The following is a 26,388-nucleotide window of genomic DNA, read 5'->3' on the forward strand; positions in this document are numbered from 1 at the left end:
AACTGAAGTAGGGTGGGTAAAAATGTTGAAAATTTAATTTTGAAATGTGAATGTACCTTCTAAGTTATAAGAGATAATTGGTTGTTTAAAAATACACGAGGAGTTCTACATTGGGGACCCCTGGGTGCGGCCAATGCGGTCAAAATTCAAAACTTAAACTTGAAAATACTTCTTCATCATCCAATTCATTCCAAAATATGTTGGTAATCATCGACCTATAGTGCTCGCCGTTGACTGAGATGGTTTGACCAACGTCATTCTTAAAGAAATATGGACCGATAATACCGCCAGCACAAGATCCACATCAATCATTGACATTTTCGGGATACATGGGACGAGCTTGGATCTTGGAGCAAAAACTTTGTACAGCCTGGGTTTTAAATAGGGTTGTCAATTATTTTTATCGAATAAAAGTTCATAATTATTGTATTATTCTGGTGATCGAATAATTTCTTTTTATCGATTATTCAAAAGTATAATGAATAAAAAAAAGTATAATGAGTAAAAAATATTATTCGAATAATTTGTTTGTTAACAATGAAAAACCTTGGATGGTTCAAGGGAATGATTTTTTTTATTTAATTTTATAAAGAAAAAGAAAAAATTTTACATAGTAATTGTAAAAAAAACTTGTTATTCAATGTCGCTGAAATTTTCAATATTAGTTTCACTTGGGAAATAATCAGAAATAATATGAGGTGTCGGTGAAGAATGGATTATTCCAGTAGAAGATATCGGAAGAACTGATATCGTCCTCATCTGGAATAATTTTGATACAAGTGTTCTTCGGCTTTGTATCTTTATTGAAGAGATTCCAATTATGTGATATAAAACAGACTTTTCCAGCATTATCGGCAGTTAAGCTATTGCGTTTCTTGGAATGAATTAAACTTTGTGTGCTGAATGAATGTTCTGTTGCAGCTGATGTGCATTGAGCTGTCAAAATACGAACAGCTACCCTGCTCAGTTCAGTGGACGCGCATATGCTTTTCCACCTTCTCGCTGAATTACAAATTTAATTGTTTTTTAGTTTCTAATATGAATAAAAATATTTTTAGGTTTGATTGACATTCAGTTTTTGAAAACATTTTGATATTAAAATCATTTTATGAACACCCAAAAAATGATTAAAAAAAGAAATATACCTGGTATTTACCCAGTATTTACCCATACCGGGTAGAATCCCAACTATATATATATATATATATTGATGTAAATAATAATAAATTAGAGCATTTTACTTACATATATAAAGTCTCGTTAAATATTTTATGAAATAATGGTTAATTGAAAAACTTTAGATTCGAAAGCATTTTCAGTCAATTTTTAAGGTATTTGACTAAAATAGATTATAAATAATATATATCGCATTTGATCAACAAGAGGATATTAACTCAAAATCAACTAACAACATGAATATCTATCTACTGTAAAAATTTCAACGTATTCCGATTACACGATTACTCTCGAAAACCACATTTGAGACCGTTTTCGTGATAGTGTAGTGACTACCTTTATATCAAGAAAAAGGTATTATTTTGTGTTAATACAAAAGCTGAAATAGAAATGCATTGTAAAAAAGGTTTCATAAAAAAGGTATTATTTTGATTTGAGCCTTAATTCAAGTTAAAAAAAAATTAAATTGTTTTATTTAAATTTGGTTGTATTTTGAGTTGGTACCGCTCTGTTGATAAAATAATACAAACAAAATATCGAGAAGTTTCTGTAAAATGGTATTAATTCAAAAAATTGATTTTGTTTGAAATAATTGCAAAAATCTTAAAGAAAAACAATGTGAAAATATATTTTCAAATGAATTTAGCTTAAGGTGGCCACACACGGATGATTTGTGAGTCCGATTTGTTCATGTTCGACGTCTTGTTACTTGTTAATGGGGCTGTGCGCGAACAAAATCACAAGTAATTGAAAATTTTCAATCACAAATCAGGCGAACAAATCATTCCGTGTATGGCCAGCTTTACTATAATGTATTAGGATTTTAAAATTTTCTACATATTTTCAGTAGAAAAATTAAAAAATCAGAAATAAAAAAAAACTTTTTATTATATTTGAAGATAATTTTCAAAAACAAATCATTTGTATGGAAAAAAACAGAACAATAAGAGGATTTGAGGAGCCGCGGAACAAAAGGTACTTTTTCGAATTTTTTACAAATTGATTTTTTGGTATTTTTATAATATTTGGGTTGAAATCTTCTAGAGAAAAACAATTTCCAAAAATGTTTAAATGTTCTGCGGCACATCATTTCAGATGCCGATGATTCATTCAATTTCTCTAAAAACAAATCGATGTAAAAATATCTTTGGGTTTCTTTAAATTGTATTACAATAATTGCTTCAGATGATGTAGCAGCCTGTGTTTGTGTAATTAAAATTTTTTTTTTTAAATAATGCAAAATCTTAGTTATTTTCAAATATCCGATAAAAGTACAAAAAATGTACAGCGCTCGACATAAGTCTACGTACGACCACAATTTTTGCCACTTCATGAGAGAAAACAAGGCAAATAAAAAAATAATAATGCAGTTTTGTTTGAAATCTATTTTTAAAATTGCAAAATTATTCATAAAAACAATAAAAAAAACATTGACAAAAGTCTACATACGACCACAGCATGTCCTGGTTTTTTTGAATACTAACAGATAAGCATGCAATGAAACTACATCGTAGAGATGTAATCTTCATTTTTAAAGAAGTCAACAAAAACCCAAAAGTAAATACCACAAAATTGGCCGAAGAACTCGCAACAAGATCAGAAGTTATTGTTCATCCACGAACAATTCAAAGAACCTTAAATAATAATGGTAATTAAAGCAGAACTCCTCGTAAATTAGCGAACAGATCGCAAACTTCGTTTGGAATTCGTCCAAAAGCACTTCGAAAAGGGAATGGAATTCTGGAAGCGAGTTTTGTTCACTGATGAGTTGAAGTATAACATATTTGGAAGTGATGGGAGAGATAAAGTATGGCGCAAAACAAATAGAGCAATAGATCCGAAAAATTTACTCGCTACAGTTAAGCATGGTGGCGGCAGTGTGATGGTTTGGGGTACTATCGCTGCTTCTGAAGTGGGAAAGTTAGTATTTATTAAGGGTAATATGGATCGTTATCAGTAAAAAATCCATTTTGGAACAAAATTTGAGAGCATCGGTTAATATTTTAACTCTTGGTTAAAGTTGGTTTTTCAGCAAGATAACGATCCGAAACATACGTCTCAAATTTTCAAAGATTGGCTACTCTACCATGTCCACCTCAAAGCCGGGACTTAAATGTTATTGAGAAAGTGTGGGAAATTCTACAACGGAAGATCCGAAAACATCTTATTACTTGTGCACCAATGTTAAAGGAGAACCTTCCAGAAGAATGGCAATATATAACGTCCGCAGAACTGGAAAATTTAGTTGCTTCGATGCCCAGACTCTTGTAGATGTCCGTGGTGGCCCAACGAAATATTGAATATAATGAACATTTGTATTCGCTGAAAAAATTTTATTTAGTGTACAGATCGTATGTAAACTTTTGTCAACATATTTTTTGAATTTTTTGTGAATAATTGTTTAAATTAAATATAAATTCAGCGATATTTTTTTGTTATATTACTAAAAATGCATTTGAAATAAAACTGCATCATTACTTTTACTTATTATGGTTTAGAAATTTTTGAAATTTTGTTTTTGCTTGATTTACAAAATTAGGGCCATAATTACATTTGCACTCTGTTCAAATTCCAACAAAATGATCAAGTGCTTGAATTTTTGGGCCATCGGAGCCCCAATTAGAGTACTATTAATTCTCCCTTTGTGAATTTTTACTCATTACACAGGATAACATATCTCTAGTTATTTGGTTCATTATAATGTTGATTCTAGATCATTCTAACTCATTTGAAACTTATCATTAGAATACAAAAATACCATAAAGACCCATATTATTCTCACTCACTCATCATCATAAATTCATAATTTTATATTTCTTGGTCAATTATTATAGAAAATACAAAAGGTACCATTACGAGGATGAAAGATGGCACTATAGTTACCTTCTAATTCCAGCTCATTCAGAATCATGTGTGCTTAATTTTTAGGTTTATTATTATAAAAAAATCAAAAAGTACCATTTCAATAAAGAAACACAGGTCAACAGCCAAAAAGGTTTGACTAACCATTATATAGATTTGATGCACCATGGCTACCTAAATACAAAAATGGTAAAATTTTTCAATTCCATGAATAGATTTTTTAAAAGAAATTATAAATTTTGTTAGTCCAATATTATTCTCGTTTTGTTCCTATTACATGTGGCTTTGCGATAAAGCAATAAATCTAAACAATTTATGCCGTTCTCGATTTTTCATGATTTTTTTAAAACAAAAAAAATTTGCTATTTTCACGTAAAAAATATATTTTTTGCATCAATTTGTTATTATTATGACTCCGAAACTATTGAGCCGATTAAAACGCAATATACATGTGAAAATTTGTGCAAAAATTGTTACCTTTTTCGCCCAAAATTCAGCAAAAACCTACTATTTTTTAATTTTTAAATTGAAAATCGTTTATTTTTGGATCCATAATTGATATTGCTCTAGCATCTTTTGTATATTATTGGCGATTTAGTTGTCTAACTAACAAAAAAATCGAGTCCATTCGGTCCAAAAGTACGACCTATATTTTTAAAAAAGCGGACCAAGGTATGGCAAAATTTTAAAATTTCAATTTTGAAATGTCTATACTTCGGAAATTATAAGAGATAAATAGCACACGTAAACACGTTTTTCAAGACCTAGCCAAGCACTTTCCAAAAACCAGATGGGAAACAAGAAATGGAACGTGTATAAAAATTTTACAAGTCGACTACTACACTACTTTGAGCCCCCATATCGCCGTCCCTGGAGCATTTTAAAACATTAAACTACCCTCATGTCAAATTTTATCCCGAACGGACCAGCCGTTTAGAAATGCCAGATTTATTTCCAAAAAATTTTGATTCTGCCCCATTGTGTAGTGATGGAAAACAGAGAGCAAAATGATTTGATTCAAGTCTTTTTAGCATTTTCCCAAAATTCATCCAAACTGCAACCAAAGTACAATTTTAACAAATTTGAAAAAATAAAAAACCAACATCAATCTCTTCTTACTTTATATTATTGTATTTATGAAATTGATGCAAATTTACAAATGAACAACTTTTGTAATTTCATCATTTTAACTAAAACTGCAGTTTTTCTTCACCGAATGCTACTGTTATTTACATCAAAATCTTCATTTTAAAATTTCCTACCATACTGCATTTACAGAATATAAAAATTTTACCTTGTTCAATTTTTATATAAGAAAAGGTAAGCAAAAATTAAAAAAAAATTGATAAGTTCTTATTTCAAAATCTGAATTTGTAATGCTATGAATAAAAAACCATCGAACAAAATGGCAATGTTACTTTAAGAAACATTTAGGAAATTTAATTAGCTTTCTAATGCATGTAATTAGGTTCAAATCCATTATGAACTGCTTAAATTAGAGGCAAATTACTAAAGCAAGATTTTTTAATTTTTTGGAAAAAATGCATTTTGCCTAAAAAAACGAAAAAGCGATTTGAGAGACCACTTCCCGTTCATCCATATTTAAGTGTTATACACCAAAATTCTTGGTTTTTAGAGTAGATTAAGAAAATCGATGTTCATAAAGGAATTTCGAAAAAGGTATAAAAACTGAGACGGTCTAATATACATATGTATACAATATTCCATTTTTAAATATAGAGAGTTTAGATATAAATAAATCTTTTCAACTCAAAAATAATATTTTGTCTAACTAATATAATAAGGAACAAATAACAGTTTAGACCAAGAGAAAAATTTAAAAAAACCCATTTAAAAATAAAAAATATAAAAAATTTGAATTTTTGTGATATTTTAGTGTTGTTTTAATAAAAAAATATTTTTTTTTATAAAAAAAATTGTTTATTTTTACTATTTGGGAAGGGCACTTGCCCACCCCAGAATAATAGTCTAGCTACGCTTATGCTACTCAGGTTTATGTATTTCAAATAAAAAACTAAAATTTTGTGGAAATGAGGAAATTCACTTAATTGTGAATAAATTCGAAAAGAATCAATCGATATTTATGACCGATATTTCATTTTGTTGCAATAATATGTGGCTTTGCGGTAAAGCAATTAACATGAACAATTTCTGTCGTTTTAGATTTTTCATGATTTTTTTAAAACAAAAAAATATATATTTTCACGTAAAAAATATATTTTTTGCTTAATTTTGTTATTATAACTCTGAAACTACTGAGCCGGTTAAAACGCAATATATAACCGGATTAAATGATATGTAAATTTAAATTTTCCTAAGTTTACTGTGATTATATTGATTAATCATTAATTATGTGGAGAAACGTCTAAAAAATATCACAATCTTACTTTTTAAAAAAACCTCTCCATAGAATTAAAAATTTGGATCATATTTGTACTACTGGAACCACCATATATCAAAATTGTGTAGTGGTTTAAAAAGCCTCAAAAATTTTTCGATTTTGTTGTCCTGTGTTATTTATCCCTTTTGAATTCGAATTCACTCAGAACCATAAATGTTTAATTTCATGTATCTAGGTCCAACGATATAAAATTTTTAAAAAGTGAGTCTCTTTTTTTATTCTAACCCAATGAAGATTATGTGTGTTTAATTTCCAGCTAATAGGTTCATTATTATAGTAGTCACAAGCTTTTCGTTTTTAAGTTAGTTTTCATAATGTTCTAATATTTTTTTGTTATTCCAAAATCTTAAAAATTAATGCATAAAGTCGTCTCGAATACAATTTTCAATGGAATCAACTTTAAATAATGCAAAATGCTGTATAAGGATTTTGGCACTAATTGTAATAATAGAAATAACAGATTTATTTGCAGTTTTTTTTTTAAAAAAATTCCTCCACTGTGCTTCGCAAGTTCCCTTAAAGGAAAGGAAAACCGTTTGGTGAGTTGTTCTTCGGGGTTAGGAATCGGTTCAACTTCTAACATAACTCAAGGGACTAGTAAGTTTAAAAACAATTGTCACTCATTTCCTGGAGGGTTTCAATAGAAAACTTAAAGAAGTTTTTATTTGATTAAATATCTAAAGGTAAACTTCACCAAAAGCCAAATAAATAATCAGCCAATAAATAAAGAAATATATCACCACTAATGTGAAGTATCAAGGTATTATATGTACATATTTATTACTTCTTACCCCCATTAACACGAAGTCTGGTTATGCCTTAACTAATAGTCATACTGTCGGTTAAAATTATTTTTGTATGAAAACTGTCAATATAACTATTAGTTAAAACATAACCAGACTTCGTGTTACTGGGGGTTAGAAGTTTAATTGTATTTTGAAATAAATAGAGAGAACTCTCATATCATTTGTTATCACACAATAAAATAAAAATTAAAGCGCTATTAAAACAAATAGATTTCATTTATGTAAAATAAACTTAACTTAACTCATTAATAGCAAAAAAAAAACTCACCCCGAACAACGGTTTCTGTAGCTGTTGATGTAGCCGGATCAATACGTATGCGTCTGATTACCCGCCTTTGAACACGCTGAGGGGGTTCTGACGTTATATTACGACACGTTATAATACACAAAACCTTTGAAATTTTGTAAAATTACATTAAAAAGAAATAATCAAGATTTTAATGGACACCTATCGATAATACTCCACACTTACTCTAAATACAAAGCAGATTATGGCGACCACTATAAAAATGATAATGCCTGTGGCTATATCCATTTTAATATTTATTTCGAAATTTATATTTTATTTTTTATTTATTAATTTGTTTATACGTTCGCTTTTTTTTTTCCTAAAACACTTGTCTATTTTAACTAATTATATGTGTAACTAAACATTACGCGCTAATGTTTAGTTTCTTTTGCAATTGTTTTGATATTATTTTATTTATTGTATTTGGTTTTTTTAACTTGAAGAAATTGTTGATAAAAGAAATATTAGAATACAATATTGGCCAAGCGACTTAAATAATGAATGACTTTTGGCATTCACTTTGTTCATTTGCCAAACAAACTTCCCAAAGCCCAAAATAAAAAAAAAAGTTATCAGTGAATATTTGTTTCCAGAGATTAGAATACGTTGACAAATAATATATTTACGGGCAGAACGAAAATAAATAAATTTTATTTATTATTAATATTTGTTTTACAACACTTTGGTATTATTATTTTTTATTTTTTTTTTTGCTAATGCAATTAACTAATAAAAATGATAAATAAATAAATTGTACAAGACAAATAATTATCAGCCGGCCAATTCGAAAAACTATGGATCTCCTTATTTATTATACACTTTGCGAAAAATGTTGGTAGAAAGAAATGAGAATGATAAATTGACTGTTTGTTAATTTTTATGATTTCACACATATGTATTAAAATTTTCAGATTTCTTCAGACCACTTTAGATTATTAATTTCGGAATCGGATCCAAATAGAAGTATAAGATTTGGGTCAGTTTTCCGAGTATTGCTGGCCGTATGTCACGAATAACCCGAACAATGGCGGCAATTGTTGCTGATTTATCAGCACAAAACAGTGACTTCACGGTTTGAAGTGATTTATCAGAACCACCTTAGAGGCCAATTGATAGATCCATTTTTCGACATCAAGTTATATAAATCGATTTTTATAAATCGATGGTTGCGGTCACCGTATGGCACTTAGCGACATCCTGATTAAACCACATATCGCTCGGATCAATGTCATTCATATTTTCGAACAAAAAATTATTGATCATGGTAACGATCGCCATTGAGGTACGCGAGCTCCGGCTTAATTATTGAAGAAATAATGACCGATGATGCCAAGGGTGCATTTTTCTGGATGTAATGGAGTCTGTCTGGATAGGTCTCATTCCATATGCTTCAATTTTGTTTATTTAAGACAAAAATTAGCCTCATCTCTGAACATAAATTTGCGAAAAAAAAGTCGTCTATAAGTTACCGGAATCGATGACTGATTTTCAAAGTAAATTTGTATAATTTGGTAGCGTTGTTCAATCGTCAATTTAATCATGATGATTTGTCAGAGACCATAAATATCAAAAAGTGAGCGCAGTATGACAGTTCGTTTGACTTTCGTAAGTTTCAATTACTTACTGATTTCTGTTATTTTGCAATTTATTTCACTGAGAGCGCAAGAGACAAAGACAGTTATTTATATTATAAATAGAAATTCATCACTATATTTCTATCTATTTTACTAAAATGTAAACATTTAATAAATCAAATTATTAATTTACTACAAAAAATTAAAAACGTTATTACTCTCATTTAAAATATGATCTATGAAATTCTTCAGTTTTCAAAAACCAAGAATTACAGGAAATGTGAAAAATAAAATAAATTTAAAAGTCACCAGTTATAAAACCGTCATTGAATTATCTAGTTTGAAACACTCCCGATGATACAAGAATTTTGTTTAACTGATAAACATGTTAAAACTTGCATGAGTAACACACCTTTGCAAAAGCAAAATAATGATTGAAAAGTACTCGGTAACAAATGAAAAATTGGTTGCTGACGTATAAACTTAATTGACATTATGGATACAAGACGTCACTTTACTACATATTTTTATCTACTACATACATATGTATATCTTTGCGCTAAATGAATCAATCACGAAGTCTTTTGACAAACTTAACTTAATTCCTAATTGGATATTGTTACTACCTGAAATATTCGTGTTTTTATACGGAGGTACAATATTCAATATACTCTATCTTGAATTTTCAGCACAATGAGTTTTTGATGCCAAAATATTGGGAAAATATACCACTTTTGTGGTATACATTTCTTATAAAAATTATATTTTTTAATTCAATAATTTTGCAAAATATATTTTCTTACTAATTGAGGCATGTTGATACGAATCTCATAATATTTTTATACAGGTTGGTAATGAACTTTTGCATTTAGCACAGCTATCTAGTGTGTTTGACTGGAAAACGGGAGGTTGGACACCAGTAAAAGCCATTAATTTTTTTGTTCATATCGTATTTATTTATATGTTGATGTTAAAACTATTGTTAACTTACAATAAAATAACTCGTACATGGAGCAGTGAGTTAGCAACTTGACTATCAAGCAAATAATGTGACTGTTCGATTCCCACACAAGGCAATATTTTTTTTTTTAGCTTCATATTCTTGTTATGAATTTACTACTTATTTCTTAACTGATTGTAAGTACATTTGTAAGCTTGACCCATGAATTTTTTAAAAATCTCGAACAAAGGTAAGTAGTTTTACAGTCAAATAATAAGTAGTTATGCCTTGGCTGCAATATTACTTGCTGGCTTACTAAGTAAAGTTTTAGCTGGGTATGTTTATTTCGTGCTACTCACTTTGAGAAATTGTTCATATCAAATATTTTTCTTTTTTTTAAATTTTTATGAAATAGGGTTAAGCAAACAAAATACATTGACTAGCATGTATTTTGTTGTTGCAAGAGTTAAGGGGTCCATAGACACATACAGCTGACAGCTACTGCCGATGAACCCTTCGTATACGTGTGTAATTGATATTTTACTACACACATATCAACCACCATTAAACATTTTTAGTTCTCAGCGGGAAAAAATGATAGGACTTCAATTTGTAGGCCTTCTAAAAGGCATACTTACACATTCTAAAAGATCCGATACTCATTCCACCCTGCCTGCTCTTAGAAGGTGTTCAAGAAGCCCTATGAATCCCCTTCTAATAACAAGTGAGCTTGTTGGCTGCCAACAGCCCATCATAAGTAGGCCTTCTCTCAGCCCTCTAACAGCAGCGAGTATGCAAGGCCTTGGCTCGCAATGACACGCCGTGTAAAATTGAAATGATTTTGCAATGCGGCAAAATGATTTTGCAAGTCCTTGTGTCTGCAAAATGAGGCATTTAGGAAGGCCTCTTTACTGCATCTTTTTCCCGCTGGGTTGTTTTCAAAAAATATTTTATTTTCTTCAATCAAATTTACCAACACATGCATGAGCATGAGCAGTATATGTCTATGGGCCTCTTTAGGTTTTTGACAACAGACTTAAGGTAGGGTCTCACATGACAAATATTTGACGAAAAAGACATAACCACTAAATAAAATACAATTTAATTCGTTTATTTATTTCAATAACTTATTTTACTCAAAACAAAAAATTTAGTTTTATTTTATTTGAGGCTGTTTGATCTTACAAAACACTTGTAAGAGTAAACACGTCAAACAAATATGTGCTAAAAAAGTGGTTACGATTTTTTAGGTTTTTGACAATTACGGCTCGTCTCTATGTTACCCTATGGTTTTAAGTTTTTGAAAATAATTTTCTTTTTAATTTTAAATTATTTTTGAACAAATTTTAAAAATTTAATTTGTCTATGGGATCTTATAACGAACTAGGTGAACTCAGTTGATTATTAAATTTTAACAAAAAAGGTTAAGATAAACAATTTTACATGTATACAGGTATGACCCAGCAAAAACTTTACTTACTGTTGTTCGAGATTTTTAAAAAATGCATGGGTCAAGCTTACAAATGTACTTACAATCAGTTAAGAAATATGTAGTAAATTCACAAAAAGAATATGTAGCTTAAAAAAAAACACAAAAAATATTGCCTTGTGTGGGAATCGAACAGTCACATTATTTGCTTGTGTTTGATAGTCAAGCTGCTAACTCACTGCTCCATGTACGAGTTATTTTATGGTAAGTTAACAATAGTGTTAACATCAACATATAAATGAATATGATATGAACAAAAAAATTAATGTCTTTGACAGGTGGCGATCCACTAACCTCCCGTTTTCCAGTCAAACACACTAGATAGCTGTGCTAAATGCAAAAGTTAATTACCAACCTGTATAAAAATAAGTACTTATTCTAGTATATAAAATAATGTGCTGGGTAACCACCACTCATTACAAAATAATGCATGAAATAACTAGTGGTCATTACAAAAATTCTCAAAATTTTTGCTGGGGAGTAAGTACACATTATTTAAAGAAATATGAAAAGTTATTTACTTTTTAAATACATTGACTTTCATGAATGCCCGTGATTTTATGTACACAATTTGTATTCAGATGCGTAAGTTACAAATTCCTTTGGAATTTAGTTACGCTCATGAAAATAACTTACAGTTTAGAGCAGAGGTTCGCAAAAATAAATCCTCTCACCAATACACTTACTCTCACCAAAACATTCAATTCTTTATTTTATTCAGTGCACCTACCCAGCGGGAAAAAGATGCAGTAAAGAGGCCTTCATAAAGGGCTTCTTTTGCAGGCACAAGGACTTCAAGCCGCATTGCAAAATCATTTCCATTTTACACGGAGTGTCATTGCGAGCCAAGGCCTTGCACACTCGCTGCTGTTAGAGGGCTGAGAGAATGCCTACTTAGGAAGGGCTACTAGAAGACCTACTTTGCAAGGGCTTCTATAAGGCCTAATTGGGAAGAGTTATTAGAAGGTCTAATTTGGAAGGGCTAAAGGAATGTCATATGGAATGCCTAGAAAGGTAGGACTACTGCAAAGTCTGCAAAGTCATATGGAAGGGCTACATGAGAAGGACTAATAAAGTGCCTAAAAGAGAAAAAAAGCATTAGAATAAGGCATCAAAGGAAGGCCTATGAAAAGTCATGCATTTTCAAGTTTTATAGAACGTCTACCATGGAAGACCTATTTAAAGTCTTATTAGAAGATCTAAAATAAAAATAAGAATTAAAATTTTGTTTGTTTAAATTTTTGAAACATGATAATTTCTGATTACATACTTAAAAAACAACAAAAATAAATGAGAAGCCACATCAAGCAATTTATTGTTGTAAATTTTATAAAGAGAGTTAATCAAAGAGATGCAGAGTATTTTATTTTTTGATGTAGATTATTTTTATTCAACCACTTGTTATTAGAAGGGGATTCATAGGCCTTCTTGAACACCTTCTTAGAGCAGGCAGTGTGGAATGAGTATCCGATCTTTTAGAATATGTAAGTATGCCTTTTAGAAGGCCTACAAACTGAAGTCCTATAAATTTTTCCCGCTGGGTACAAACACACAAATACAAAAACTGAAAAAATAAAGAAAAAGTCATACACCAGTGCTCATGCGTATTCCTAGTTGTCTCGTTGAGTGGACAACGACTACTAAAATGTAAGAGCATAAGAATACGTGTGATTTTATTTTCCACAATTGTGGTATGGGCTGCGCATTACTGGTTTAGACCAGTAATGTTCACGCCATACAACAATTGTTTGAAAAATTTACACACATTTGTTACGCTCTTTTAAAAACTTTTGTTCATTCATCGTTTAGCTCTCGATGAAAACACATGCGACGGACTATCGTCATTTTTTTCAGACATTTACTAAGCATTGTTGTTGGTTGTTTTTGGACGAAGCATAGCAAACACAAGCGTTTCAATTGCAATTGAACACATAATAACAAAGTCAAAAATAAATACAAAATTAAATAGAATTTAGGCCGTATAATGCATATTTTTTCTTTTCCTTAAAATTTAAATTACATTCATTAAATAAATTGGTTATATGTGACAAAAATTCTAAATCTAAACTTTCATTATTTTGTTCTTATTTTAAATGTTTGACATTATGTTTGCTGGGTAGCTCTCTCACCAATACATCTTCATTTTTATTTTTGAACATCACTGGTTTAGACTCTAAACTTTAGAGCAGCGAAATGCAAACTCACACCACTACAGTTTTTAGATATTGTAGTTGTATGAGTTGAGAATTATTCTCTGGCAAAAACAAAAACAAATAGCTGAAATAATGAAATAAACAAGCATAAAAGCGTAACACAACCTGCTGCTATCAATGCTCATGCGAGACTGACTGTTTTTATACAATGTGTGTGCTTGCGTACATGTGAAAATAAAAACAAGAGAGCTCATTTGAGAGCTCATTGCATTTCGCTGCTTTAGAGCAAAATTTTGTGAGTATTTCGGCCGTATAATGTATATTCTTTCATTTCCTTAAAATTTAAATTATATTCATTTAATAAATTGGTTTTATTTGACAAAAATTCTAAATTTAAACTTTCTTCATTTTGTTGTTATTTAAAGTGTTTGACATTATGTTTGCTGGGTAGCTCTCTCACCAAATATCTTTTTTTTTTTTTGAATTTTAAATTTGGTTGGCGGAGTTGAAAAACTCTCAAATTGCCAGGTTATCCCACGTTGATTTTAGTTCCCAGTCGACCTATATCTTCATATAGGAAGCTGGAACTTTAAATCATTTATTAAAAAGTTAGGTTATGAAAACCAAAAACGATTGCATGTGGACAATGCAAACTTCGAGAAACTGTAACGCGGTACAGTTAGACGACGCCAAACATTATCCAATGCGAGAGTGAGCCGCAAAACTCTCGAAGGCAGCGAAAAAGGGACGGCCTGATTGTCCTTAAGCGATAATGTCAATGACGCGCGAGCTCTTTCTCCACCCAGAGCTGAATTACGACAGACCAAATATCTTAATTTTTATTTTTGAACATCACTGGTTTAGAGCAGTAATGTTCACGCCATACAACAATTGTTTGAAAAATTTACACACATTTGTTATGCTCTTTTAAAAACTTTTGTTCATTCATCGCTGAGAATGCGAAGAAACCACATGTGACGGACTATCGCAATTTTTTTCAGAAATTTAATAAGCATTGTTATTGGTTGTTTATGTTTGAAGCATAGCAAACACACGCGTTTCAATTACAATTGAACACAATAAAACAAAGTCAAAAATAAATACAAAATTTAAGAGAATTTCGGACTTACAATGTATATTTTTTCATTTCCTTAAAATTTAAATTACATTCATTTGATAAATTGGTTTTATTTGACAAAAATTCTAAATCTAAACTTTCTTCATTTTGTTATTATTTTAAGTGTTTGACATTATGTTTGCTGGGTAGCTCTCTCACCAATACATCTTCATTTTTATTTTTGAACTTCACTGGTTTAGAGCCATGGTAGGCGTTCATATTGTTCAGGTTACGATGATTTTCGTCAAACAACCCGAATGTGAACCATAGAGCGTAAAAATACACACATTTCATTCAGTTTCTTTATGTTGTTGTGTATATTTTATTTTTTACCCAAAAGAGCACACAAATTAAATGCCTCTTTTTGCCTACCAATGGTTTAGAGTATCCAAAACCGAAAACCAGTCAACCGGTTTTTTCATCTTTGTAAACTCCACCGGTTTCGGTTTTTTTAACTTTTAGGTTTTTTGACAAAACCGGTTAACCGGTTTTAATGAAATATATTTTCTAAACCATTTTTAAAAATATTGATTTATTATATAGAAAACTATAGCATTTGACAATATTTCGTAAAAAATATCGAGCCATAACCGCCAAAAAGACGTAAGCGCCATGATTATCAATCTCGCATCATCTCACAAAATATCATCGCTGTATAATGTACCGTTATGATCTTACAGCAAAAACAATTTAGACTTATGTACAATTTATTGTTTTTTCTACATATTTTTTGAACATGAAGTGGCGCTTACGTCTTTATTAGTTTTAAGAAATTAATTAATATTAGAGTAACTTCGGGTAATGTGGACTACCGTTTTGTTTTTTCTAAATTTTGGCCACAATATATATGGATATTAAAAGAGTTGTGAAGCAATAAATTAGCTAATGTATTCTCTAATGGTTTTTGCAGTTGAATATTTTTTCCGTTAAAGGATAAAAAATTTATGTGAAAATATTGTAAGGAACCCAAAAATCAGCATTAAAAAAATTGGAGGGTAATATGTACCACTATATGAGGGTAATGTGGACTAGTATTTAATACATAAAATTCATGAACCAGCTAATCATGAATGATTAAAAAATTTAATTTCAATATATTTTTATTAATACAAACTAAAAAGTCGCGTTCTTGGCTTAGATAGATTGCTTACAAAGTACATAGTTATTGTCGGGTAATATGGACCAGTAGTACATAATCAAGTAATTTAAGTGGTCCACATTACACGAACTTGGGTTACAGTGGTAAAAAGTTATTTTTACCTAATAATCTAAATGTGCTTAAATTCTTACCAAATATATGCAAAACTACGTGTCCACTTTAACTATATAAAACAACCAAACATTAAATTCTACCAAGTAACTGTACCAAATTTAGTTTCTTACTTGAGCCGAAAAAAATGTTGAGCAGGCGCATTAATTTCAATACAAGAATAAAAAGTCAACATATCAATAACTCATGAAAGCAAATGTGCAATTGTCGTTTCAAACAAATTGTAAAATGTACGACAAATCAGTTTTATCATACCTTCAATAGTTTCTGAAAAAAGACACTGGTCCACATTAGACGCATAGTCCACAATACCCGAAGTTACTCTAGTTTTTTATGGTTAAAAACGTTAATTTTAATTTTTGTAAACGAATATAATTTGAACAAAACAAAAAAAATTTAAACAGTAAGTTGTGTTTTTAATAAAATTGGAAGGGTGTAACTGCCAGCGAAAAGGACGTAAGCGACATAAATACCCGTTATCTAGGAAATATGTATATGAAATAAAATAAATGCAATATATGGTTAAGAAGTAACAGTGCATACATACTCAAGTTCACGGTAATACTTAGACTTCAACCAGGGATATAATCTATATATATAAAAGAGTAACGTTACTGACTGACTGACTGATTCATCATCGCACAGCCCAAACGGCTGAAGCTAGAATCATGAAATTTTAACTGTGGGTTCCTCCCTCCCCAAAACGATCCGATAAGAAGGTATTTTTGGAAATTCGAACGTTTAGGGGGTAAAAAAGGTAAAAACGGGTAAATTCGGTAACCTTATATCTTCAATACTAATAAAGATACAAAAAAACTTAAAATTGCATGTTACTTCATCTAAAAAATAAGCTGACAGGTGTTTCGTACTTTTTCGAAATTCGAACATTTTAGGGGAGAAAACGGGTAAAAACTGTATTTTGGTACTTTTTTGGCACCCTATGTATCTTTTAAACCAATAAACATAGAAACAAATTTTAAATAGTATTCTTTACTTATCAAAAAATAAAAAATATAAGTTTGGTACTTTTTGGAAATTCGAACCCTTATGGGATAAAAATTGTGTTTATTTTTGGTACTTTTTCATAAAATATTTTCTTCTATAATTTGACATAGACATATGAATATTTTATTATGAGCTCCAACCACGATACAGAAATTTATTTGAAAAAAATTTTACCACCGCAATGTGGATAGAAAAGGTACCAAAAAGGGGATAAAATCGGGAAAATAAATTTTATTTGAAATTATTAAGCCAATTTTGATAATTTTTTTAACATTGGTTCCTGGATTCATACAAAAATTAACTAACAGGGTGTTATTTGGAAATCGAGTGAATAGGTGTATATTGGGCCAAATCCGGGTAAACATTTTGGCAAAATGGAGTATTTTTAAATTTCAAGCTTTAGGGGTGTTCAAGGAGGAAAAGGGAAATTGGTACTTTTTTCCTAATGGTACTTTTTTAATATTTTAATTATTACACTTATAGACATTATAAAGTTAGCTGATATGCATCTTAGTGAAGTTAGTGTTAGGAATAGGGGATTAGATTTAGGTACCAAAATGTGTGAACTGAACTATAGGTACTTTTTTTGTTCTTCTAATGGTACTTTTTTGAAATTTCTATAACAATGGACTTAGAAACATGAAATTAAACATATATGGTCCTAAGTGAGTGAGAATTCTAGGGGGAGACTTTTTGGTACTTATTCTTTATTGGAATGGTACTTTTTGTAATTTCTTCACCAATGAACCTAGAAACATGAAATAAAGCTTATATATAAACCGAGTGAGTGGGAAACCACAAGTGTGGGTTTTTTGGTACTTTTTCTATATTCTAATGGTACTTTTTTGAATTTTCTATAACTATGGACTTAGAAACATGAAATTAAGCATATATGGTCCTAGGTGAGTGAGAATTCTAGGGGGAGACTTTTTGGTACTTTTCTTTATTAATGGTACTTTTTTGAATTTTCTATAACAATGAACGTAGAAACATGAAATTAAGCATATATGGTCCTAAGTGAGTGAGAATTCTAGGGGAGACTTTTTGGTACTTTTTCTATATTCTAATGGTACTTTTTGTAATTTCTTCACCAATGAACCTAAAAACATGAAATTAAGCTTATATGGCCCGGAGTGAGTGGGAATCTACAAGTGACTGCTTTATGGTACTTTTTCTATATTCTAATGGTACTTTTTGAATTTTCTGTAATAATGGACATAGAAATATGAAGTTAAGCATATCTGGTCCTAAGTGAGTGAGAATTCTAGGGGGAGACTTTTTGGTACTATTTGTTTATTCTAATGGTACTTTTTGTAATTTCTTCACCAATGAACCTAGAAACATGAAATAAAGCTTATATGGAACCGAGTGAGTGGGAAACCACAAGTGTGGGTTTTTTGGTACTTTTTCTATATTCTAATGGTACTTTTTTGAATTTTCTATAACTATGGACTTAGAAACATGAAATTAAGAATATATGGTCCTAGGTGAGTGGGAATTCTAGGGGGAGACTTTGTGGTACTTTTTCTTTATTCGATTGGTCCTTTTTGTAATTTCTTCACAAATGAACCTAGAAACATGAAATAAAGGTTATATGGACCAGAGTGAGTGGGAAACCACAAGTGTGTGTTTTTTGGTACTTTTTCTATATTCTAATGGTACTTTTTTTAATTTTCTATAAAAATGAACTTAGAAACATGAAATTAAGCATATATGGTCCTAAGTGAGTGAGAATTCTTTTTGGTACTTTTTCTTTATTCGAATGGTACTTTTTGTAATTTCTTCACCAATGAACCTAAAGCCATGAAATTAAGCTTATATGGACCCGAGTGAGTGGGAAACCACAAGTGGGGGATTTTTGGTACTTTTTATATATTCTAATGGTACTTTTTGAATTTTTTGTAATAATGGACATAGAAATATGAAATTAGGCGTATATGATCCCAAGTGAGTGAAAATTCAAAGGCATACTTCGTGGTACTTTTTCTTTATTCTCATGGGTACTTTTTTGAATTTCCTATAATAATGGAGCTAGAGTTTCCAAAAAATCGAAGAATTTCAAAAACGCGATTTCGGTTTTAATAAATTAAAAACCGATCGGTTTCGGTTTTGTGATAATTTATTAAATATTAAGTATTATAGAAACAAAATTAGTTGATAATATAGGAAATGATATATAAATCTTAAATTCAAACTTGACGGGTTATGGTTTAGTGAATGCGAATTTAAATGTGATAATCAATGGTACTATTTCCTTATTGCAATTGTACTCATTGAATATTTCATAATAATAAACCTAAAAATTTAAAATTAGGAACACATTTTGCATTTTCTATAATAATATACCCAGAAATATGAAATTAGATATTTACACAGAAAAAACTATTTCTTAAACCGTTTCAATTCAAATATTTGTCACATATTGAACTGGTTTCAATTATTTCATAATTAAATCAAGTATTCATTTGCTCAAAAACAAAATTTCTTGATATTTTCTATTGAATTTTGAGTTTTGAATTTGATTATTTTGACAATTGAATATAAAATTTTCGTTATTGGTTGAATTTTAAATACAAAAATTATTGAATAGATAATTTTCGTAATTGAAAACACATTTTTGTTATTTTTTGTTTTTTCAATTACGAAAATTATCTATTCAATAACTTTTGTATTTAAAGTTCAACCAATAACGAAAATTCTATATTCAATTATCAAAATTATCAAATTCAAAACTCAAAATTCAATAGAAAATATCAGAAAATTTTGTTTTTGAGCAAATGAATACTTGATTTAATTATGAAATAATTGAAAACAGTTCAATATGTGATGAATGTTTGAATTGAAATATAGTTTTTTCTGTGTACAATTAGATTCACAAAGTGAGACTTGATAGTACTATTTCTTTCTTCTAATTGGGATGGCGAAGCGCACCGGGTCAGCTAGTACTTTATATATCCACCTATTTTTGTGACGCATCTCTCTCAATATTTTTCTTATGAATTCAAATTCAACAACAATCTTAAAATTTACAGAATCAAGGCGAATTCATACAAGGTGGTGTCAATTCTACAAAAACAACGATTGGTCTTAACAAATGTCAAAAAACCAAAATGAAAAATTAAACAAATAAGTATTTAAACTTAATATAGTATAGATAATTGAATAGTGAGGGCTTTACTAATTTATGTAAACAATAAATATTTTGTTAATAAGCTTAGAATATGTAGATATTTAAATATAAAAACAAGCTTTGACAGTTGTTAGAACCAAAAAGCGAAAAAAAAAATTATCAGCTGTTTGACTGACTCCACCTTGAATAAATTCGCCTTGTACAGAATCTTGCTCCACTACTCCATTACCGAAAATTGGCGAACACAACAAAATGAAGTTAATATGCAAAAGTATGAAAGAAATTTGTGAGTTCTTATTGAGAATCCCACAATTCCAAAAAAAAAAAATACATTTAAAAATATTTTTAATTTAAAACTTTTGAATTAATATAGATTTTAAAATTATTATTTTTTTCTATTACTAATATATTTGTTGGTAATTCAAAAATGTATATTTGAACAAAATAGAAAGAGATTTGGATTCACTATTAGCAAAAATCGAGATTAAAATAGATAATAAACTTGACATTTTAATTTTCAAATGTGAATATCTCGTCAACTATAAGAGATAAAATATAGTTTATGCAATGTAGCAATCTTCTTGTAGATTCTAATCCTATAAAAATCTTTCAAATCAGATCGAGAACAAAAATTTGGCATCATTTTTAATTTTTCATATACCCGAGATACCCCATTTTTGGGTATGAGGCTCCGCCCTACCTTCTTTGAACAAGCTGCTGGAAAAAAGTGAATTTCATGTGCTCATGGAAACTCTTCACCATCAATTGCAATGGTAAAAAAGAGGTTTACCAAATTTCATTCTGTCCGTACTAACACACAACAGATGTCGAACGTTCTGGACGTTCAGTTGAGGTCTCTACACCCGAAACAATGGAAAAAATTCACGATCTAGTATTGGCCGATCGGAGATTGAAAGTGCGAGAGATTGTGGAAGCCATAGGCATCTCACATGGCACTGTGGTTTCAAATTTGAATGATTACTTAGGTATGAGAAAGCAGTCTGCAAGATGGGTGCCGCATTTGCTCACAATCGACCACAAATTCTATCGTGTTAGAACATCGAGTTGTTCAACCGATTGTGGTTTTGAGCAGTTTTGAAATCGTGGATAAAACGTGGATCCACCCCAAAACACCAGAGACCATGCAGCAGTGAAAACAATTGGTTTCTCGGGGCGAATCGACGACAAAGATGGCCATGGTGGGTATGTCAGCCAATAAAGTCATGGCGACCGTTTTTTGCAAGCGTTATAATCCACATTGACTACGTTCACAAGTGTAAAACAATCAATGACAAATATTGTGTCAACTTATTGGGTCGATTTAATGAGGATTGAAAAAAAACCGACCGCATTTGGCCAAGAAAAAAGTTCTTTTTCACAAGGACAATGCGAGAGTGAGCACTTAGGTGGCCCTTAATAAACAATAGTTGAAATTTGGTGAGTCTCACCCCCCCCCAGATTGGTGAACAGTGGTAAAAAAAATCATCCTGCAAAATTTTAGTTTTGAGATGCATTTACAAGGGGAAATGCAAATTTTTTAGTTTTTGTAAAAATTTTACCATTAAAAAATTACTTTTGCAATTTAATTTAAAAGAATAGAAGTGTATACGTAATTGTCGTTCTAATGAGACATAAAAACAGAAATTGGTTAAAAAATGTTAAAGTTATTAAAAATTCGAGTGTCTCAGGCCACTAGAACAAGAAATGTAGGAACAAAATTAACATATTTTGAGAAATATTAAAATAAAAGCTTATTTTTACTTATAATATATCCATATTTATTTCTATACTAGTTGACAGCCCCGGCTTCGCCCGGTAGCTATTTACTAATGTTAGTTCATCAAGTTTCTCCAACCCACATACACCTGCCTGTTCTTATTTATTTGCAAATAAAATATCAAAATTTGTACTGCATACTTTAGGGAGCTTTTTATTACAGTTGACTGGACTCACAAAAAAAAGAATTTGCGAGTTTTACCCGGATTTTTTTAATTTTTTTCTTTACAAACCATCTCCTGAAAATTTCGAATCAAACAAAAAAAAATCTGCCAAATCGCTCCAGCCGTTCTAACGTGATTACATACATGGACAAAGGTATGTATGCAGGTATGACAAAGAAAAAACTCCATATTCAAATTTTTTAAAATTTTGATAAACAAATTCCAGAACTTTTTGATCATCTCATTTGGAATTTATTAAGAATATAATAGGAAATAAAAATATGAAAATATCTGCTATAGTTTATCCGTACCTGCGATTTAATTTTAGCAATTTTCCAAAAAAAAAAAAACTATTTATTTGGCCATATTTTGGCGAATGAGCTCAATTTCCTTACTGTTATGAATTTTAAGTAGAACCTATTCAGATTATTATAGTCCAGATAATTCTAAATATACATACTCTGAAAGTTTTACTAAAATTGGAAAACGTTAAAACTTAAATCGTGAAGGTCAAATGTCAATATTTGGAATTTCTAAAGGAAAGACAGCGAAATGTTATATATTTTTGGGCCGATTTTGATGAAGCTTAAGAAAAATATAACATGAAGTCTAGTATTTATAATAACAGCACAAAAATGGAAATTAGCCCAGCTAGCTCCTTTCGTTTGGCCCCTATCGTGTTTTCAACAGACACCGTAATCGGCACCGATAACGAAAACTGAAAAACGTTGGTGTTCGTCACCGTCTCGTTTCTTAATTGTTTTCGTTTCAATTGGGTGCGTTACGGCATAAAACAGAAACGAAATTATTGTTTAATTTTGGATGTCGCACATTAAATAGAATTTAATTTTTATTGACAAAATCTATTATGTGTTTTTTCGTCTTCCAATAAAGAAAAATTATTTTTTTATTCATTTTGATTTTCTTTAAATTTGAAATAAAACAAGTAAGAAAGTATAGTCGGTCAAGCCCGACCATATAATACCCTACACTAAGTAATAGAGCAAAAATATTTTCCTTTTAAAATTTCAATAATTTATATTTGTGAGTGATTTTCGGAAGTGGGCCTTATATGGGAGCTATGACCAATTATGGAACGATCATCACGAAATTAGGTCGTGTGATTTATGTCTATATGAAAGTTATTTATGTTAAATTTTGTGTATATGCCAACATTTTTAAGAGATTTATGCATGTTAAAGTGATTTTCGGAAGCGGGTCTATATGGCAGATATGACTAATTATGGACCGATTGTAACAAAATTTGGTGACATGAATTTTGTATATATTTCGAGAGTACATTTGTATGGGGGCTAGGTGAAAGAATGTTCCGATTTCAGTCAGTTTCAATAGGCTTGGTCCTTGGGCCGAAAAAGTAATATGTACCAAACTTGATCGAAATATCTTCAAAATTGCGACCTGTACTCTGCGCACAAGGTTTACATGGACAGCCAGCCAACCAGACAGACGGACGGACATCGTTTAATCGACTCATAAAGTGATTCTAAGTCGATCGGTATACTTTAAGGTGGGCGTTAGACTAATATTTTTGCGCGTTACAAACATCTGCACAAACGCATAATACCCTCCCGACTATGGGGGTGTAGGATATAAATAATTAAAATAATTTCGTTCCTACAGCACCGAAAACAACCTACTTGAAGTTGTTTTCGTTCCGGCCCCAAATGACAGGTTTTTCGTTACTGATCGGTGCCGTTTCGTTCCCAATTTTCGTTACTGATTTCTGTAACGAACTTTTTTCGGTGCAAATGTATGGAATTTCGTTTTTGATGCCGATTACGGTGTATGCGGAAACGTAGCTTTCGATTCCAATGAGGACCGTGAATATATAAACATTATTATGTCTGTGATGAATATTTCGATGTGTTACAAACGGTATGACAAAATCAATATAGTACCCCCATCTTTTTTGATGGTTGGTATAAAAATAGAAAAATGTATGTAAAATATTTAAAAACAATACCTTTTTTATTCAAGAGCTATGCATGTATATTTTAAGAATTATTTGTTCTGATAAAAAAAAAACATCGTCATAGTTCTTAAACTATATTTGTGAATTGCATAAATATTTGCCGAATTACTAAAGTAAATATTTTCTTTTATCATTTAACTACATATTTACTTGATTATACAAAACTTGTGCCACGGTAAACAACGTAAAAATAATAGTTGACTCAGAGACTTATTTTATCTTTAAACTGATGCATAGTTCGTAAAGATCAAATAGATCTCTAATCAAATAGTGTGACCCCTATTAAGTATAATAGTTATCAGATATTTTGCTCATGCTGAGTATTTTGTGGTGGACCTTGTTTGACATACCTGTTCCTGGCAGACAGTGACGATTGTAATATAATTCATCTCGTGTAGCATTAAAATTACCATCTTGTTCGTTCGAACGAGAACTAAACGAGAATCCCTTATAAATGATCTATAAGGAATAAGTTTTCAGCATTAATTCTTATGTTTTAGAATATGTAAATTTCACAATTTTCAAATCACTTACGATAAATAATAAAACCATCAAGAATATTAAATAAACAATGTCACTGATAAGCATTTTCTCTGGAGGTATTTCTCTTCTTTAAGTTTTTTTTTTTTTCTTCAATTTGTTTGTTTTTCAAATAGTTTTAAAGATATCATATAAAAATCTTTCTTTATGTCAAATTACAAATATTTGTTGTAAAATCACTTTCAGATTAATATAATTTTTAGTTACAATAGTATTTATTGCAAATTTATTTTGCTATTTTGAAAATATTAGAAAAAAGTTGTATTTTGATTATAGACGACACAAAAATAAAGCAGTTTTACTGTTAAACTGAGGAAATATTATCTTAAAATAATGAATACAGACGCTTAATTCGTACGAACAAAATAAAAAAATACATAATAATATTGTTATTAAGATGTTATCTTATCATTTTGAATATTTAGTTTATACGAGTAGAAAAGCTTTTTAACTGTAGCCACTCTCGCCTCAACAACGTAGAAGCTTCTTAGATAACAATGAAAACGTTAACGGATAGATTGAACGGAAATTTAAAACCTTCAAAAGGGATCATACGCCCATGTTCTGAAAAGCGCATATCGCTTAAAATTTGCGTTATCGATTTGAAAACGCCAAACAGGTGGTCTGACAAACGAAAACGCTAAGAATTTGGTGTTTTCAAACCGCTGATGTACCTGAAACCAATAGCAAATCGCGTGGTTTTCAAACCGTAATCGATTAGAAAACGCTGCGTTTTCCAGAACATGGGCGATATTCTTAAAAGCTCTTCGGAGCAGCTGAGAACACAACTTTTCCGCATTGGCCCATGTGTTAAAATTTTGCGATTTTCTTTCGATTAGAGGTTCTACTGGTAATAAAAATTCTAGAAACATTTATATAAAACCGAACCCTGAACTTTCTGAGCAAGGCAGATTTCAGAAAATAGCATGTATTATAAAGATTTCAAATTATTAAAATTTACTTACTCGTTGTTAATTGATCACTATTATCTCTAGGACGCGAGCACAAAAACGTTATAAATATCTATGTAATTTGAAGGAAAATAAAGTAATAATAAAATATTTGAATGTATGTTGGTAATTTTTAATTAAATCTCACCCTTACGATCAGAGCTATAAGCAATACCAAAAATATAAAATAAAACATTGATAAAACCATTTTTATGAATTGTAAATTCTAAATAATTTTGTTTACTTTTAATTAATTTTTCTTTTTTTTGAAATTTTCTTTTTACAACGAATTTCTAAACACAGAACAAACAATTGTACATTGGAAAAAATAATTGAAGACTAGAAATTTTACTTAAACGCCTGGTTTTTGCAATCGTTTGTTGTGTGCTGTTCAATAACTTGGCCCAGTAATCTTATCGTATAATATTGGTAAACGGGAGTGGAATTTAGAGACATTTCAAACTTATTATCTACTATATAAAAAGTAAACAATACAAATAATAACAAATTAAGTATTGAATTTCCTCATAAGTTAGCTTCACTAAATGTTTTTTCCACTTTAGGTAGATAATAAAATAAGAGACAGTTAAAATAGACATTAATTGAGAACTTAATGTCATTACAATTTAAGTAGAGTTGAGAACGTGAGCGTTATTTCTATCATGAGCCAGTGAAGTGATTTTAAGATTTATATTTAGTGCCAATTTAATGTATTAATTGTGCCAAAATGGA

General features: G+C 30.1%; 1 protein-coding gene across 3 annotated transcripts in view; it reads right to left on the minus strand.

The window, feature by feature from the left end:
• The window catches only part of LOC135960936 (uncharacterized), an 87,289-nt gene extending 61,410 nt beyond the window's left edge, over positions 1-25,879 (minus strand). Inside the window, exons 1-2 of one of the 3 annotated variants that reach the window (XM_065512351.1) lie at positions 25,805-25,879; positions 25,672-25,729 (exon numbers count right to left, since the gene is read on the minus strand). In XM_065512351.1, the coding sequence (XP_065368423.1) occupies positions 25,672-25,729; positions 25,805-25,864 (118 nt within the window). In that variant the 5' untranslated portion in view covers positions 25,865-25,879. Of the gene's footprint in view, positions 1-7,534; positions 7,659-7,738; positions 7,817-24,516; positions 24,626-24,700; positions 24,833-25,671; positions 25,730-25,804 lie in introns of those variants that run through there. The other 2 variants (XM_065512346.1, XM_065512341.1) reach the window with 2 other exon arrangements.
• Positions 25,880-26,388: the final 509 nt, after the last annotated feature.

This window comes from Calliphora vicina, chromosome 5 (genome assembly GCF_958450345.1).
Source record: "Calliphora vicina chromosome 5, idCalVici1.1, whole genome shotgun sequence".
Lineage (NCBI taxonomy): Eukaryota > Metazoa > Arthropoda > Insecta > Diptera > Calliphoridae > Calliphora > Calliphora vicina.